The sequence below is a fragment of the Salvelinus sp. IW2-2015 genome, linkage group LG18 (assembly GCF_002910315.2).
Source record: "Salvelinus sp. IW2-2015 linkage group LG18, ASM291031v2, whole genome shotgun sequence".
Lineage (NCBI taxonomy): Eukaryota > Metazoa > Chordata > Actinopteri > Salmoniformes > Salmonidae > Salvelinus > Salvelinus sp. IW2-2015.
In genome coordinates, this window is record NC_036858.1 from 6,720,775 (window position 1) to 6,739,178 (window position 18,404).

The window sequence follows — 18,404 nt, forward strand, 5'->3', positions numbered from 1 at the left end:
AATAATTATATTTAACCTTTATTTAATTAACTTGGCAAGTCAGTTAAAAACAAGTTCTCATTTACAATGATGGCCTACCGGAACAACTGCCTTGTTCAGGGGCAGAAAAACAGATTTTTACCTTGTAAAAATGTTACATTTCGGTTACTGGCTACCTGCCACCCCCAATATGTTTAATCTTAATCCATGTTTAATCTTAATCCATGTTTAATCTTAATCCATGTTTAATCTAAATCCAAATCTCTTCATCATTGTCAGTCCAAACGAACCACAACCCAATAAAAATAGGGGAAATAACATCATAAAAGAGTCCGAAAAAAAGGTAATTGCCGAGTTTAAAGCCTCAGAACGTATCTGCGATCTGTACTGAGATGGCTTGCAGAGATCAGAGAGTGTAATGAAATTTGCCCCAATGGTGTCTCTCCCTTTGAAAACAGTCACGCAGGAAATCACTGCAACTTCAGAAACTCTTTCAATCTCAGCCACAAAACTTCCATACCAAATATGTCAAATTTATGTGGGGCTTGKATCTATAGCCCCGAGACAAGTTGTTCCAGGAAATGATCCTGCTTAAGATGTCAATTCTCCTCATTGCTTAATTCAGGTTAGAGAAGAGCCTTAGGCCACATAAAATGTAGAAAAGGTCAACTAGCAGAGGCTATACACTGCAACAGGTGGGTCCCTCTAGTCTATATCGATACACTATCACAGTAGATCACAATACGCTGGCCATAGGRCTTTTGGCTGTGCCGTAAACTCTTTGACTACATTTTCATTGTCTAAATAAAAGGGAAAGAGTACATTTACAACATGTCCCAGTATTAGATGACAGGCAGCTGTGCTATGTCATGACTCAAAATCTTAACAGTGCACCCGCATGATCAGTAATGAGCAATGGGTACTTTACACAAGTGTTTTTACATGGGTAAGTGTGATGTTTAAACGTTTCTATCTATCAGCTATGATGGACATTAACATTGACAGCAGTTGATTTAGACTAAATCGTGCCACTGGTGTCTGGTGGTTAAAACAACACAGCGAGAGCGGTCTTAACTACAATATATTACATTACCTGATCCATCATTCATCCCTCACTGCTTCCATCCGAGTGTTACCGCTGCTTCCCTATTCCCTTTAATTAATTGCTGGTGGCAGGATAGTAGTTCCATTCCACAGCCACTAGAAATATTTAATAAAACATGATAGGAGTTTTAGATGCCGAATTAACGAGGTGGCGATTGGGAGGGCTTCATAAGGGAAGCTGGAAGAATAAAGCAGGAAAGTAAAAACTGACCCCACTTTGCTGATTACAGCAGGCTACCACTCCGCAACCGAATTATAGATCTCTGGAAGTCAGGACCTGCTAGATTAATAATAAACAACTCTGGTAAAGAACTACTGCAAAAAACGGTGCTGAAAGGTGCTAATATATTGGCTAATAAAATGATATGGATATACTGCGAGGCTAATTGTTCGCCCCTGTTTTTCAATTTTCGGCTGAAATTACATACTCAAGTCTATGTCTTGGGAAATGTTCTTGTTACTTACAACCTCAGGCTAATGAGCCTACGTTAGCTCAACCGTCCCGTGGAAGGGACACCGATACCGAAGGAGTTTTAACTGCCCTAAATGGGAAAATAATAACAACCCTGAAGAATCACATCAACTCCTTTAAGTGCTGAGATACTTTCCAAACATGGCACATTCTGTATCCATGCAAAAAAATCAATTCCTGGCAAGATTGAGCTCCAGTATCCTCTCATTTACATGAGGGGATACACTAAACGCTTCACACTAAACGCTTCCTCAGAGCATGCGCAGACCAGCTGGCTGGAGTGTTTACGGACATATTCAATCTCTCCCTGTGTCACGACTATCACCGAAGGTGGCTCCCCTTCCCGTTCGGGTGGCGCTCGGCGGTCGTCGTCACCGGTCTACTAGCTGCCACCGATCCCTTTTTCCACTTTTCGTTTAGTTTGGTCTAATTGGTTTCTTGTTTGGGGTTTTGGGTGGGGTATTTAAGTTCAGTTGGCCCGCCTGTGTTTGTGCGGGCTTGTTTGCTGTTTTTTGGTACACGAGTGTCATTTCATTTATTTTCCGATGTTCAGCGTGTGTACCGGTGTTGTACTATTTGGAGTGTTTTACGCCTGTGTTCGGCGTCACCCTCTTTCGCTGTGATTGTTTCCGGAATAAATGTTTTTTTCCGAATCCTCTGCWMTCTGCGCCTGACTCCACACCTATCACTCTTCGAAGCTTGACACCCTGTCCCAGTCTGCTGTCCCCACTTGCTTCAAGATGTCCACCATTGTTCCTGTACCCAAGAAAACAAAGGTAACTGAACTAAATGACTATCACTTCTGTCACCATGAAGTGCTTTGAGAGGCTAGTTAAGGATCATATCACTTTACCTGGCTCCCTAGACCCACGTCAACTTGCTTTAACGCCCCAATAGAGCCACAGATGATGCAATCGCCACCGCACTGCACACTACCATATCCCATCTTGACAAGAGGAATAGCTAAGTCAGAATGCTGTTCATTGACTATACCTCTGCCTTCAACACCATTGTACCCTCTAAGCTCATCATTAAGCTTGATGCCCTGGATCTGAACCCCGCCCTGTGCAACTGGGTCTTGACACTTCCTGATGTGCCACCCCCAGGTGGTGAAGGTAGGAAACAAAACCTCCACTTCACTGATCCTCAACACATGGGCCCCACAAGGGTGTATGCTCAGCCCCCTCCTGTACTCCCTGTTCACCCATGACTGCGTGGCCATGCACGCCTCCAACTCAATCATCAAGTTTGCAGACGACACAACAGTAGTMGGCCTGATTACCAACATTGACGAGACAACCTACAGGGAGGAGGTGAGGGCCCTGGTGGAGTGGTGCCAAGAAAATGAAATGAACAAAATGATGGATACAAAATGAAGGAGCTGATCGTGGACTTCAGGAAACAGCAGAGGGAGCACGCCCCTATCCACATCGATGGGACCACAGTGGAGAAGGTGGAAAGCTTCAAGTTCCTCGGTGTACACATCACTGACAATCTGAATTGGTCCACCCACACAGACAAAAGTCAAATCAAATCAAAACCAAATCAAACTATATTATTATTATTTSTCACATGCGCCGAATACAACAAGTGTAGACTTTACCGTGAAATGCTTACTTACAAGCCCTTAACCCAACACCGCAGTTCAAGAAGAGTTAAGAAATTATTTACCATGTAGACTAAAATAAAAAGTAATAATAAAAAGTRACACAATARGAATAACAATAACGAGGCTATATACAGGGGGCACCGGTACCGAGTCAGTGTGCGGGAGTACAGGTTAGTTGAGGTCATTTGTACATGTAGGTGGGGGTGTAGTGACTATGCATAGATAATAAACAGCGAGTAGCAGCAGTGTACAAAAGGGAAGGGGAGTCAATGTAAATTGTCCGGTGGCCATTTGATTAATTGTTCAGCAGTCTTATGGCTTGGGGGTAGAAGCTGTTAAGGAGACTTTTTGTCCTAGACTTGGTACTCCAGTACCGCTTGCCGTGCGGTAGAATAGAAAACAGTTTATAACTTGGGTGACTGGAGTCTCTGACACTTTTATGGGCTTTCCTCTGACACAGCCTATTATATAGRTCCTGGATGGCAGGAAGCTTAGCCCCAGTGATGTACTGGGCCGTTGGCACTACCCTCTGTAGCRCCTTACGGTCAGATGCCGAGCAGTTGCCATACCAGGTGGTGATGCAGCCAGTCAGGATGCTCTCGATGGTGCAGCTGTAGAACCTTTTGAGGATCTGGGGACCCATGTCAAATCTTTTCAGTCACCTGAGGGGAAAAAGGTTTTGTCGTGCCCTCTTCACGACTGCCTTGGTATGTTTGGACCATGTTAGTTTGTTGGTGATGTGGACACTAAGGAACTTGAAACTCTTGACCCGTTCCACTACAGCCCCGTCGATGTTAATGGGGGCCTGTTCGGCCCGCCTTTTCCTGTATTCCACGATCAGCTCCTTTGTCTTGCTCACATTGAGGGAAAGGTTGTCGTCCTTGCACCACACTGCCAGTTCTCTGTCCTCCTCCCTATAGGCCGTCTCATCGTTGTCGGTGATCAAGCCTACCACTGTTGTATCATCAGCAAAGATTTGGTAAAACTGATTTTTGCCTGACAGTGTGGTGAAGAAGGCGCAACAGTGCCTCTTCAAACTTCGGAGGCTGAAGAAATTTGTCTTGGCCCCTAAGACTCTCAAAAACTTTTACAGATGCACAATTGAGATCATCCTGTCGGGCTGTATCAGCGCCTGGTACGGAAACTGCACCGCCCACAACCGCAGCGCTCTCCAGAGGGGGGTACGGTTTGCCCAACGCATCACCAAGGGCGCACTGCTTGCCCTCCAGGACACCTACAGCGCCTGATGTCACAGGAAGGCCAAAAATATAATCAACCACCCGAGCCACGGCCTGTTCACCCCACTATCATCCTTCCAGGTGCATCAAACCTGGGACTGAGAGACTGAAAAACTGCTTCTATGTCAAGGCCATCAGACTGTTAAATAGCCATCAACCCTGCACTTTAGAGGTTGCTGCCCTACATACATGGAATTACTGGCCACTTTAATAATGGAACACTAGTCACTTTAATAATGTTTACATACTGCTGTACTCATCTCATATGTATATACTGTATTCTATTCTACTGTATTTAGTCAAAGCCACTCTGACATTGATCGTCCTAATATCTATATATTTCTTAATTCACTTCTTTTACTTTTAGATTTGTGTATTGTTGTGAATTGTTAGATACTACTGTACTGTTGGAGATAGGAACACAAGCATTTCGCTACACACGCAATAGCATTTACTAAATATGTGTATGTGACCAATACAATTTGATTTGAATCATTTAGCAGACGCTCTTATCCAGAGCGACTTACAATAGTGATTGCATACATTTTCTTACTTTTTCGTACTGGTCCCCGGATGTGAATCAAACCCTCAACGATGGCGTTGAGCAAGCGCTCTGCTCTTCCAACGGAGGCCCTCTACAGTGGCCTTCGCATTTCCACACTGTGGTCCGCAGTGGCTAAGAGCAGAGCAGCGTGGGGCGGCAGGTTGGCGCCAAGGTGAAGTACACTCAATAATAGACATTTCCTCTCTCGGAGAGTGGTGGCCCATGCTCTCATAACTCCAGTTTCAATGACTAGCTGTTTTCACTACAGCCAGACCTTAACCCTGCAGTGGTTTAAAACGCCTCTCCTTCCACCTCCGTCACTACTAGCTACATGGTGCCGAAAGGGGAAAAACTCTCACGGTAAATTGGCTCAGTTCCATTTTCAAATGTTATATGCTTTATTGGGAACCAGCTTCTTCCCTGCTTGATCCACTTCACCCTACTTGCTTGAGAAGTTGCAAGTTAATCCTACAAGTCTGGCTCAATGCTTTAGCAGGAAGTACAATAGCACTGAATGGCAATCTCAGTTCATCTCTGCTATACTAAAACATGAGAGATTGCCTACGGCTGATAGCAAGTGCTATATGATGGCCTAGTCGGCAGTATCCAACAGACATGCAGTCAATGGGTGCCTATCATGTGAGCAGATCAGCACAGAGAGAGAGCAATGGAGCGAGACAGAAGTTAAGCGAATGAACAAAGCGTGCCGTGGGCAGGCACATCAGTGGGACAGAGGATGGTAATTTGTCTGCAAAGGACCGAGCAGCGGGAGCCATCACTCACACCGGAGCTCTCCATCATTAGATTCCCAGGTGTCTGAAGGTTATTTTATCAGGTAACGGAGAAACACACACACAACCGTCCTCACGCAACAGGCCTCCGCAGCGAGCCCAAGCAGCTTGCCAGGCCGCCTGAACGCATTTGAATCAGTGTTTGCATCAGAATGCCGGGATATGAGCAGTAAAGTCCACAAATGAATTATCCCGGATGGCTCCGTTTAAAGCACGGTGCGCAGCTAATGGATGAACTTTCAGAGGCAACCACGGCAGTATATCTTGTGGAGGCAGAATTGGGCTTGTACTTTTGGATGTTTATCCCCACTCCAGCTATGCATCTCCTTTCTAAATTGCACCAGTCCGGGAGAAAAAGTCAGGGCGGCACCATGATTAATTCTGCCCAATTGTTTCCTCTGTCATAAAATGGGCGTCTTTCACGCATTGCCAGCCAGCACTGACTGATGCGGGTTCAGGGTAGGAGCTGGCTGACAGCTGGGCATGAGTGATTCTCAGAGCTCACTGTAGAAACACAACAGAGAGGAAGAGAGTGAGGGAGAGGGAGSAGGAGAGAGGGAGATCAATCTCATCACTTTGTGATCCCAGTGTTACACTTATCTCTGGTCCCATTGGAGAAGTTGCACATCGAAGAYGCGAGTCTCTCTACCTTCACAGTGAAAATAAGAGTAGGCTTAAGTCTTCTGTGATGTATCCTTATCAGTCGTATCGATTGTATTGTACATATCCATTGAACTCCAACTGAATAGGTCACTTCCAGGAGAGACGGGTGAATGTTCTTCATAAACACTCATCTCATCTGCATGGCCACTAAAAAGGGCATATCAATTAAACGCTTAAAGCCTGGAGAGAAAAGGGTTTTCTGTTTTGTTTTCTAATGAGATGAATATTCATGTGGTAAATAATGGAACCCAACCAGTGAATGCTGCTGTGACAAGGAGGAGACAATAAAATGTCTCCATGAACTATAACAATAATGAATTCAGCGGAGGATGCCAGGGTAAAATGATTGTTTTAACACTAAAGCAGCGGTAATGGAGCTGCTGGTCATGATGAAGAAAACGTCATTAGCCTAATTTGTTTGAATTTAAAAATCCATTAAAAATGTGTACAGCGAGAAGAAAAAGTTGAGCAAATATCCAATAATGACACTTCAGCATCAGAGTCAATAAAAATATCGAACCATTATAAAGCTCGTTGAGATTTCTATTATGAAAAGCGCTACATAAGTTTAATAAGTTATTATTATTATGATTATAGAAATTGTTTTGTGGTTGGGAATGCTGAGTGTGAGGTTCTAATTCCAATTATTTCTGACCAAACATTTGATAGGTAATGAGAAATGTAATTAGACAAACTTTCAGAAGTCATTCTTGATGCTTATAAACAATAGTTTTATATAGAATAAAATCAAAGGCTTGCTGTAAAATAATTGCATGTTCCAAGGATGAAAAACAACTCCTCCCTAAATGCACAATCACCATTATTAATGAGCTGCCACTGTCATAAGAAACACTAATGCTTTGTCTTGTATGTGATGTGTTTCAAACAAGCTAAATCAACTTTACTGCAATGAACAAATGTGTGTGTGCGTGCAAGTCGGTACATGCATATGTCATGTTTCTCTGCTCTTTTATGAAATGTCTTCATTGGTGTTGTGAATTATTCTGTAACCATGGGCAACGGGAGGGGTATGGTAACGCATGCTTTCCTTGTCCTCAAGCAACACAATATGGACATCATTAAGGATGAAACACTGCCTAACACTTACCATGAACAACACATAGGACTATATGTGCCTCCAGTATCTTCACTTGCATTGGTTATTCASTCCTACAAAACTCCACCAATCATATTTCTCAAAAATTTTAAATTAAACACAGGGAAACAGCACTGGGCAGAGGGTTTCTTATTAACCTCCTTTCGTATGGGAACAAAACGTAATGGGCACAGGAAGGGGCGTCATACATCTACTATTTTAGAGGGGTMACGAAGTACGTGTGGATGGGAGGAAGGGGGTTGGAGAATTTTGCCTTTTTCAAACACCTGAAACAGATTTTTCCAGCAATCAGGAGCTATAATCATTATGCCTAATTCTATGTAAAATAAATGATATGTACAGTATATAATTGTCATTTTAATGAGGGTGTCATCTATATATAGTACATTAACATGCCTAGAATATTACATYCACATTCCAACACAGTTAATGAGATAATGACACACATCATCACCACTACAGGCACATATCACGGCGTCATAATTAATGCACACATATTCATTCTGTTGCCAGATTATGTTCAAACCAAGTATTTTTCTGCATATATAAGCATGCCTCTGTATCTTCCAGACTGGTGTTTCTATTTTTAAAGCATCTAAATATCTTAATTTGCATCTCTGCTAAAATCTAGGTAAAAGATTGAAAGGAMTGATAGTGTTATTCAGTTCATTTAGAAATTGCTTGTTTTTTTTTCAAGTCTAGCAACCTTGCCAGCAAACACAGACGAACTTGATTGATAGCCTGAAATGGCTAGGTAGCTAGTTATGAGGTTGGGAGATTGGGAACCAATCTAGCTGGCTAGCTAAAGCTAACTTCATAAAATGTATAGGTGGCTAGTATTACAGAGAAACAACAAGACATTTATTCATCAAGAAGGAATCAATAGGCTACATAGCTTGACCTAATTTACAAACGTACTTCCTGTGTGTCCTGCCCATCACCGGCAGCTAAATCAAATYAAGCATTATCATTTAACATTTTACATTTTAGTCATTTAGCAGATGCTCTTATCCAGAGCGACTTACAAATTGGAAAGTTCATACATATTCATCCTGGTCCCCCCGTGGGGAATGAACCCACAACCCTGGCGTTGCAAGCGCCATGCTCTACCAACTGAGCCACACAGGACCACATATGACATTATGTGTATCACTCTACACTCTCTCTTTGCCTGGTCCAGTCAGTGTGCCCCCTCTGCAAAATACCGCTGGTGGTCGATCTTTCTGAGTTACAGTTCATATAAGGAAATCAGTCAATTGAAATAAATTCATTAGGCCCTAATCTATGGATTTCACATGACTGGTAATACAGTTATGCATCTGTTGGTCACAGATAACTTTTTTTTAAAGGTAGGGGCATGGATCAGAAAACCAGTCAGTATCTGGTGTGACCACAATTTGCCTCTTGCAGCGCGACACATCTCCTTCGCACAGAGTTGAACAGGTTGTTGATTGTGGCCTGTGGAATGTTGTCCCACTACTCTTAATGGCTGTGTGAAGTTGCTGGATATTGGTGGGAGCTGGAACACGCTGTCGTACACATCAATCCAGGGCATCCCAAACATGCTCAATGGGTGACATGTCTGGTGAGTATGCAGGCCATGGAAGAACTGGAACATTTTCAGCTTCCAGGAATTGTGTACAGATCCTTGCATTATTGGGCCATGCATTATCATGCTGAAACATGAGGTGATGGCAGCGGATGAAAGGCACGACAATGGGACTCAGAATCTCGTTACGGCATCTCTGTGCATGTAAATTGCCATCGCTAAAATGCAATTGTGTTCATTGTTCGTAGCTTATGCCTGCCCATTCCATAACCCCAGGAACGTTGACATCAGCAAACCGCTCGCCCGCATGACACATACAAACTGTCCACAGTTGAAACCGGGATTAATCAATGGAGAGCACCCTTCTCCAGCATGCCAGTGGCCATTGAGGGTGAGCATTTGTACACTGAAGTCGGTTACAACGCCGAACTGCAGTCAGGTCAAGACTCTGGTGAGGACGACGTGCACCTTCTCCAAGATGTTTCTGACAGTTTGTGCAGAAATTCTTCACTTGTGAAAACCCACAGGTTCATCAGCTGTTCGGGTGGCTCATCTCAGACCATCCCGCAGGTGAAGAAGCCAGATGTGGAGGTCCTGGGCTGGCATGGTTACACGTTGTCAGCGGTTTTGAGACCTGTTCGACATACTGCCAAATTCTCTAAAATGACGTTGGAGGCAGCTTATGGTAGAGAAATTAACATTTAATTATCTGGCAACAGCTCTGGTGGACATTCCTGCAGTCAGTATGCCAATTGCACTCTCCATCAAAATTTGAAACATCTATGGCATTGTGCTGTGTGACAAAACTGCACATTTTAGAGTGGCTTTTTAGTGTCCCCAGCACAAGGAATGATCATGCTGTTTAATCATCTTATTTATATGCCACACCTGTCAGGTGGATGGATTATCTTGGCAAAGGGAAAATGCTCACTAACAGGGATGTAACACATTTGTGAACAACATTTTAGAGAAATAAGCTTTTTGTGCGTATGCATATTGAAAATGTCTGGGATCTTTTATTTCAGCTCAGGAAACATGGGACCAACAATTGACATGTTGCGTTTATATTTTTGTTTAGTATATTTTCGATAAAACGTGGGTTTGAAAAGAAAATCTGTTTAGTAATTAGTTGAACATCTGAAACAATCTCAAATAAAACAAGACAAATCTGAGGGGGCACGTGCCCTTGTGCTCCCTATGGGCATGACGCCTCTGGTGGAGCTAAGCAACAGAGCGGTGTGTTCTAAGTCAGCCAGGGATCTCTCTCTCCTCCCTCTCCACAAGAAAGGCATCAGATCAGTAGCTCCATGGCCCCCTGGGCGTCTTTTGTTTCTATTGCTCTCTGAGAGYGGATCGGTGTGAATCCCTCCCTCATTACCCATAATCCTCCAAAGAGGGCTGACTATCTGGCGTGGAGGAAAAGGTCAGCGGTGAGTGGGACGTCATCGAGCCGCTCCCTGGCTGTGCCATATTGATCTTCTCTGTCCCTTTGTCATTAATTGAAAAAGCCCAGGGACTCAACTGTGACCAATTAACGGGCTGCCTCCAAAGTAAATGGGAAAAATATGCCATTGTTCGTGTACTCGTATGCAAAGGCCACGTATACTTACATGCAGTTAACATAGATTTGCTGAAAGAGATGTATGCAAATAATGAGCAGCATGTCCTTTGCTGCTATTGACCTCCTCTGGAAGGTCACGGAAGGATCACTGACTGAGTTTCGATTTCAATTCAACATCAACAGCTGCCAAAACAAGATAAGTGTGCATGTACTGTATGCGACCTATACAGACCTCTGGCGAGTAATGATGACATGGTTTACAAGTCATTCTAGAACATCCCTGTACTCAGAATTCGTCCGGTGGTCTACGCTTTGAACATAACCCAAGGCAAAGGTCAAACACGCTGATTGTGCTAATTCACAGGGACATTAACCCCTGCTCAACTCTCAGGGGTGGGTGTTAAAGATGCACTATCAAACGTTTGTATAATTTCAGCCATTAGTTTTGAAAGTGGTACTCACGAGCCAAAAGTGGTCCTCGTTTTTTGTGTACTACGTCATCAAATGGTGTCCTGTGTCATCCATTTCGTATGACACGTGATGTCCTGCATTTATTTTGCACTTCGTATGATATGTTAGTAATCCAATTCGTACTATATGTAGGCCAGGTAGACTAATAAATCCTGGAGTGCATCTAAGATCCTGGAGTGCATCTTTAACTGTAGCTTGATTGACACAAATGAGCGTGTGAATGCACTGTGGATACAGCGTTTAAGTGTGATAGAGCAATGACACATCTCCGTTGTAACTCTCCCCTGACTGATGTCTTTTCAAAGGTCATAGCTTCTTCAACACAGAAACAGATTTACAGGGCGATTTCAGTGTTATGGATGTTACATTTGAATGCAAAATCACAACTTTAATGTCTCAGAATGGACAAACAAAATTGAAATGATTCCTATGATTGTGTGTTGTGCTCCTTGGGAGTTCTAAATATTGGCATGTTGGAGATATGAAGCAAATTAGAGGGATTAAGGATATTACATGAAATGGACACGTTTTTTGGAGAGACTGAACATATTAGCTAAAGCCTGTGAGTTTGTAAGTCTTAACATGGATAGGCATTTCGAAGGCAATGCTTGGCTGAACAAAACAAGGACTATTTTGAAAAGATTGTAACTTCCATTACTACCAAAGAGGAAAAACGACTACTATAGATGTTACACCTTCCGTTATGGATATTACAGTCTGAAACAGTACAGTAAAAAAAAAACGTTTATAAATCTACCATCATCATGATCATCATCCATACAACAGTAAGACAAGCAAATGAGGCTGCCCTTTTTGAAAGCAGACCGTCTATAGGGGTTTCTGCGTACTGGATGGCAATTATGTCGAAAATTGCTATTGAGTCCTGCTCGACTCAATACTTCCACCTAGCTTTCTATCCACAGAATACACTGCTGCTGGACTAGTTTGGGGAGCCTTGGCTTTAAAGAGCATCAAAGAGGAACAGATAGTCCCCTTAAAAGGACTCTATTCCCATCCTAAAAATATGACTAACTAGCCTACAAACTGCACTCGAGGTAGGTTATCATACTATAAAGTACTAACCAAATATGGCGAAAGGGGAAAGGGAAAACAATGCATTAAAACAATTCAATGGCATCCCACTTACCTTCCTGGACCGCCTGGAAGGGGTTGTTAACCTCGACAAGTTTTATGGAATGTGTGATTTTCTCGCTCTGCAAAATGTCGTCGTTGAGACTGAGGTCTGAGATCGCCAGCTGGAAAACCTCGTCATCCCTCACTGCGTTCTCCTCGAATATGGCTCCTGTTGAAAATATGACATTTTCAACATTGCAATATATGTAGACGTCCGTTTTCTAAGACTACTGAGGCAATTGCATTTCAGTTTCAGAGAAATCTCGTTCAACTGACACTTCTGCCTATGTGTAGCCTAATTAGCCTGGGGCTGGGGCTGGGGCCTGGGGCTGGGGCTGGGCCTGGGGCTGGGGCTGGGCCTGGGGCTGGGGCTGAGGCTGGGGACGAGGTGAGTTTCAGAGAAACTATTGAAAAGGTCGAATTTGTTAAAGAAAGGGGTGACATGACACGTTAAATCGCCTTTTTCTGATTTAGGTTTTCAGTGAAGCTTAATTAGCATTATAATGAAATGTTGGCGGATGTACACACACATAGATCATTGAATGGGTGGATGCCAGATCAAGACTTTTCACTTTCCCTGCCCGTCAATGGTGGTTACGCGATCCCAAAATTTCAGCACCATGGAGAGCAAGAATGTTGTACCATGTTTTCGACCCATTTAAACAAACTTTCAGCTCCAGCTCCTCTTAGAATATGTACGTTAACGAAATACTGTATCTTGGACCAGATTACCGAAATCTAATCCTTGTTTTTACCATTGTAAAAAAACTGGACCTGTATCAGTAGTTAGGGGCAATTTCTGCCCCCTCATCATCGGATTCAGTTAGATATGGGCCGGGCTTCACAATATAACCTCGCCCATGCTAGACCTACTACACTATGAAATCCGTTAAAGTTTCATGACCTGGAATTGTTTGTTGATACATTATCAGTCATTTGAAGTTCATTATTGTAAACAGCTTTCAGATGCTATACGATAAAGTAGATTAGGATGTATCGTATTTTGCAGGTGTGCAGGTGTTTTGAGCGAATAGCCTGCTTGATGGTTGACTGGTGTGTTCATCTTATTTAGCGGGGGATGAGAATGTCGCATCTGCCCATTCCGTTTGCCATTGAGAACCGATTGGATTCGCGGTGTTCGAGCTCGCCTTCCAATGCAGGGCTAGATAACCAGCGTCTCATCACCCCGTAAATCCCTCACGTCAGGTGTCCAATTTATGAGACAGACCTATTCCTCTCCTGTTTAGGAAACACACTCCTCTTTTAGCTACAATGGAGGAGAAGAAGAAAGAATAGGAGAGTTAAAGGATATAGTGCTAATGAGGTGGAAAACTTGGTTATTTCACGTCGTTCACAACTGACTGTCTCTATTGGTAGCATTTTACGCACAATAACAATAGCCCTAAACTGTCTGCTATCTGTAGGATAGCCATATCCATTTCACATTAATAGCCTACATTCAAAGCTAGGAGGAGTAACCCCCTAAAAAATTACCGGAATGAAACTGCCACATTCGATAGTGGGCAGTCTTTTAGTTGCCAAGTTCGACCCGTCTTGTATTGAGGGCTATCCAGACTTTTTGCGCAGCAGCAGACTGGGCACGGAGACCGGCTATGGAGAAGGACTATTTGAACCTCATGCCTCATGCGTCAAGCCTTTTAAATGAACATTCATGGTGTTGGAACGTAATGGTGTACCACTCTTCAACTTCACTCATTAAGACAATATTTAATAGGAAGTTAATCAGAAAAATMATTAATTGTTTTAACCATGTTCATGATAAGATTAGCGTAGCCTAGGCTACTCAAGGGTAGGCTAAAGCTTGAAATAGCATGCTCGATATGCTACTCACTGGCTTTGCATTGCAAGCTTTTTCTGTCAAGMTCACCGATACATTGGATTCCAATAGAACAAAATGTGCCAAAAACGCATCACAACCTCAACGGACATTAAATKAACGTTTTGAAAACCTTAGAATAGCAAAATCCAGGTAAAAGCCCTGGTTTCGGGGTAGAGAGGGTGGTGGGGATGACAAAAGTGCAATGGCTACATTACAACTATTCCAACTTGCTTWAGACCGGCTTTGTTAGCTATATGCGGTTGTTATTTATATCTGGGTTAGGCAGACAAAAGTGCAAATGCCATCGATGATAATGTATCCAATACATGTTTAATTATAAACCCACGCAATSCTGCCTCTGAAGCTTGATAGTGTCCAAGACAAATAACCTACATGTCTAAGTACTGCAGAATTCTCAAATGTCAAATGCTTCAACTGTTGTCGTGCTTGGTGGCTTTATTTCAAGCAATCAACTAGTCACTGCATCACCATTGGTATGCAAAGGTTTTAATTAATGGAAAATTAAAAAAACGAATGTTCCTCTGCTAAGGTGTGCGTGTGCGTGTGCGTGTGTGTGTGTATGTGTGTGTGTGTGTATTAGTTGTCTTTGGTTAAACAAATGGCATTAAACAAATGCCAGTGGCATTATTCAGAAATACAATAATCAAGTCATTCATATTGACCCCTCCCTYCCCCCCACCATCTTCTCCTCCACCACCGATGTTAGTTGTTTCAGTAAAAAAAAAAATTCAAGTCAGATAAAATAAATTGKACAAATCTGAAGTCTTACCCACCCAAATTCACCAAACAGATTACACTGGAATCTATTCTACTGTTGGTTTAGTATTTGTCCCTTTGTTATGTATTTCCTTCACAGGCTTGTATTAACATTTCGCTCACGTTCAATTCAAAGTTCAAGCTATAGATGGGGACCGGGAGGAGAAGGGATAGGCAAACCTTTAAAAACCCACGTTGTGTTAGTTCCTCTGATCTAAGCAAATTAGTTAGGTTTTGTCGTGTGAATAACAATATATTTGTAATATTGTAATTATTCTCATGATTTATGAAAATACACATTAGCGRTGCACTTTTCCAGGGACTTTCAACCAAGCGTTTGCAAAGCCATTCATATGATATTCTGTATACTACGCAATGTAAACTGACAAATTGTTCTGATAATGACTGCATGGTTTAGAATTCAAATGAAGATATTGTACAATTTTCACAGCGCCACTCATGACAACGTTACTGACCAGAACAACAGATCAAGCGTATAAGGTCTTTAGTTCAAACTCGCTCTTCATACAGGCTACTTACTAACACATTCAAGATGCATATCTGTCACCCTTATGCCTTCCTAAATGTGTCTTTAATTTCAACAACAAAAGACTGCACTGTTTTATTCGAAGCCCCGAAGGGGTTTATATCACACGTCCGCGTGTTCATCCCTTCTCCCCTGCACAAGCTCCTTACCGATGTGAATGATAGAGTCCGCGCTGGCCACTGAATTGCATTGCAATATCCACAACGAAATACATATGATCAGCACTTCCATCTCCRGTTTTGGCGAAAGCAGCTCATCCACGGCCCCTCGTGTGTCAGACCAATCCAAATCAGCAGCAGTGCGTAAACCAGTTGTTCAGATTGCGACTGAATGAAAGCCGAAGAGAAAACTATAAGGAGGGAGGAAAAATGTCCAGGGTTTCCGGGGGTATAGAGAATACGTTAGTGGGAAAGGGAGGTGGCGGTTGGACAGAAAAGCTTTTCGGTAAGTAAGGCTGAGAATCGGGCGCGCTATCTGTGGCTCTCGCTCTATCCAGCGAGAGTCTGAAACATAACAATCTGCAAACTGCAGAGGAGGGACCCCCCCCCCCCCCACACACACACACACACACACACGCGCGCGCGCGCGCGCTGTCTCTCGGTAGCTCACTCTCGATTTTCCCGACCCACGTGACTGCAGAGACTCTCTATCTACACGGCTAAGCTGTCCGGAGCAGGCAGGGAGAGATGGAATCCGAGCATACCGGAGACGGGGACGGCGATCAAGACATGCCCTTGAGGCTCCGTCTATCAGCGAATGTACATTACCATGGAAGGTCGGGAACCTGGAAAACAAAAGAATAGCCTGCATTAAAAGCACATGGATGGCGCGAAAAGCAGACTTGCATTGCAGTGTAAGTAATCGCACCGGGAGCATAACTTCCGATTTATAGTTAACTCTCAAAGAAGACTATACTTTCAAATGACAAATAGATTGGTGCATGGTAGCCTGTAGCTACGGGGATGCCACACGCAGCATACTGCGCTGAGGGGTATGTGTATGTGTGTGCGTAAAACCTTTCCACAGCTACAGGTTTGTATAGGGGACCATTTGAAGCGTTGAACAAATTCACATGTGAAAATTAACTAAATGGCATGAATCGGAAAGAACAGACATGGAGAGGACAGCGTCTGCTAAGCGTGCCTGCCCGGGGAGAAAGCGTGAGCGCACATACTGCTGTGGAGGGGACGCTACTGCAATGTAGTTTGGACGCAGAGGTTACACGGGTGGGTATAGAGCACATCTGTCATGGTTTGATACAGGAGTTCATCTAGATCTGTTAGCCCACTGTCTTTGGGAGTTTTGTTACACATTTTTTTTTATGTATTATATTCTAACCATTGATTACAGTGTCTATTCCACTGACCACGGTGACAGTGTGGTAAGCCTTCATTTCCATATCRACTGTATTTGGAGACATGCATTATGATAGTAATTCTGTTTATATTAACGCCTGACAAACTGTACACAACTTTTCTTGCATGCCAGTTAAATGACCTGTCGAACCTGTCGAATGACCTGTCGAACCTGTCATAAGTTATGGAGAGATTGTACACATGGACATGGAGCCAAGTGACATCATTATGTTATTCTATTTTCTGAACTACGAGGTTCATACTACAGGTTGATCATGTAGATGGCCGAAGAAGGAAGATCACATCCTGAAACTCCAAAAACGGAAGAACCTTCTGGCTTGTTTTTTTCCCCATGACAATGGTCCATTTCAGAGAAGATTTCCTCATGTAAGAAATGGAACGGTAATATTCTTAATCTTACAATTAAAGGATATTTCTTGCGAATGAATGAGAGACGGAAATGTCCCTTAATTGTTTGGCTAAGTCTATTTTTCTCACGGAGAGATTTCAGCACCACGCGTCCATGGACAGCTYCGGACTCTACTCATCGCCCTATGATGACTCAATGTCAGATCACATTCGTGCCTCCCTTACAGAGCTGCACATACGGAACGCTATAATAACAATAATACCTCTTGTTAGCCCATACAGTGTATGAATATGCATACATKTTCCTACACATTTTAAGGGAATTCTGGCTTCTAAACTTTGCCTATATAATTTGCATATATATTTTAGGTAATAAGGGCAATGCAATATGCGTCTGAAAACATARTTGATTGCTTATAGCAGGATTGGGCCAGAGGCACTGAGTTGCGAGCCACATGCAGAGAATTGGGATTTTATATCGGTTGACGTTCACGGTAGGGAAAGCGCGCCCACAGCTAGACTCTGGTAACAAGTGGTTGCTGCAGCTCGATATTTCAGCCTCTCCCAAGATGGAAAAGGAGCAGTGTCGAGAGAAAACAGGGATTTTCTAATAAATGGCATGAGACTGATAGAGAACCGACTCCTAGCCTGTAGATAGTTTTAAATAAATGTTGAACTAAACCACAGAATAAGAAAATAACTGAATTACATACAGTACAGCATTTGTCAAGCATTCCACCAGCGTAGACCAAGTAAMATCCAAGGACACAAAATGTCATATATTTTATGAAAACAATACATATAGGCTACAATGCTATAATATATTTTGTAGACAGTTTTATGTACTGTCTCCAGTAAGCATTTTACAGGGCCGGCTCTAGGCATAAGCGACATAAGCGGATGCTTAGGGGCCTGTCCGCTAGGGGGCCTGAACCCCCAAAAATATATACATMATTTTTTTAACTCAATCAGGGTCTCAACTTACTGTTGAGAGTTAGAATAGTAGAATGCACAAGGTGCAAGTTCGACATGTGGTTGTGCATCAGCAGTTTTTCTCTTGTTTTGTCAGTCACTGACAGCCACTCAATTAGCCAGGTCAGATAACAATTTTTAGATTGGTAAGTTAGTCTAACTAATTATCTAAACTTGTAGTAATCATGGCCGAATACCGACCAGGCGCGCAGGGCACGTGCCCAGGGATCCTGACCGCCACGCTAACAGTTAAAGAACACTCCAGCTGTCAATCCAGTAGCCTCATTGAGGTTGCAAATTGCCCAGCTGTGA

General features: G+C 43.0%; 1 protein-coding gene across 2 annotated transcripts in view; it reads right to left on the reverse strand.

Moving 5' to 3' along the window:
- The window catches only part of grid1b (glutamate receptor, ionotropic, delta 1b), a 429,877-nt gene extending 413,994 nt beyond the window's left edge, over positions 1-15,883 (reverse strand). For both annotated transcript variants that reach the window (XM_024008802.2, XM_024008801.2), the window contains exons 1-2: positions 15,546-15,883; positions 12,246-12,401 (exon numbers count right to left, since the gene is read on the reverse strand). In XM_024008802.2, the coding sequence (XP_023864570.1) occupies positions 12,246-12,401; positions 15,546-15,627 (238 nt within the window). In that variant the 5' untranslated portion in view covers positions 15,628-15,883. The remainder of the gene's footprint in view (positions 1-12,245; positions 12,402-15,545) is intronic.
- Between the last annotated feature and the right edge of the window lie 2,521 nt (positions 15,884-18,404).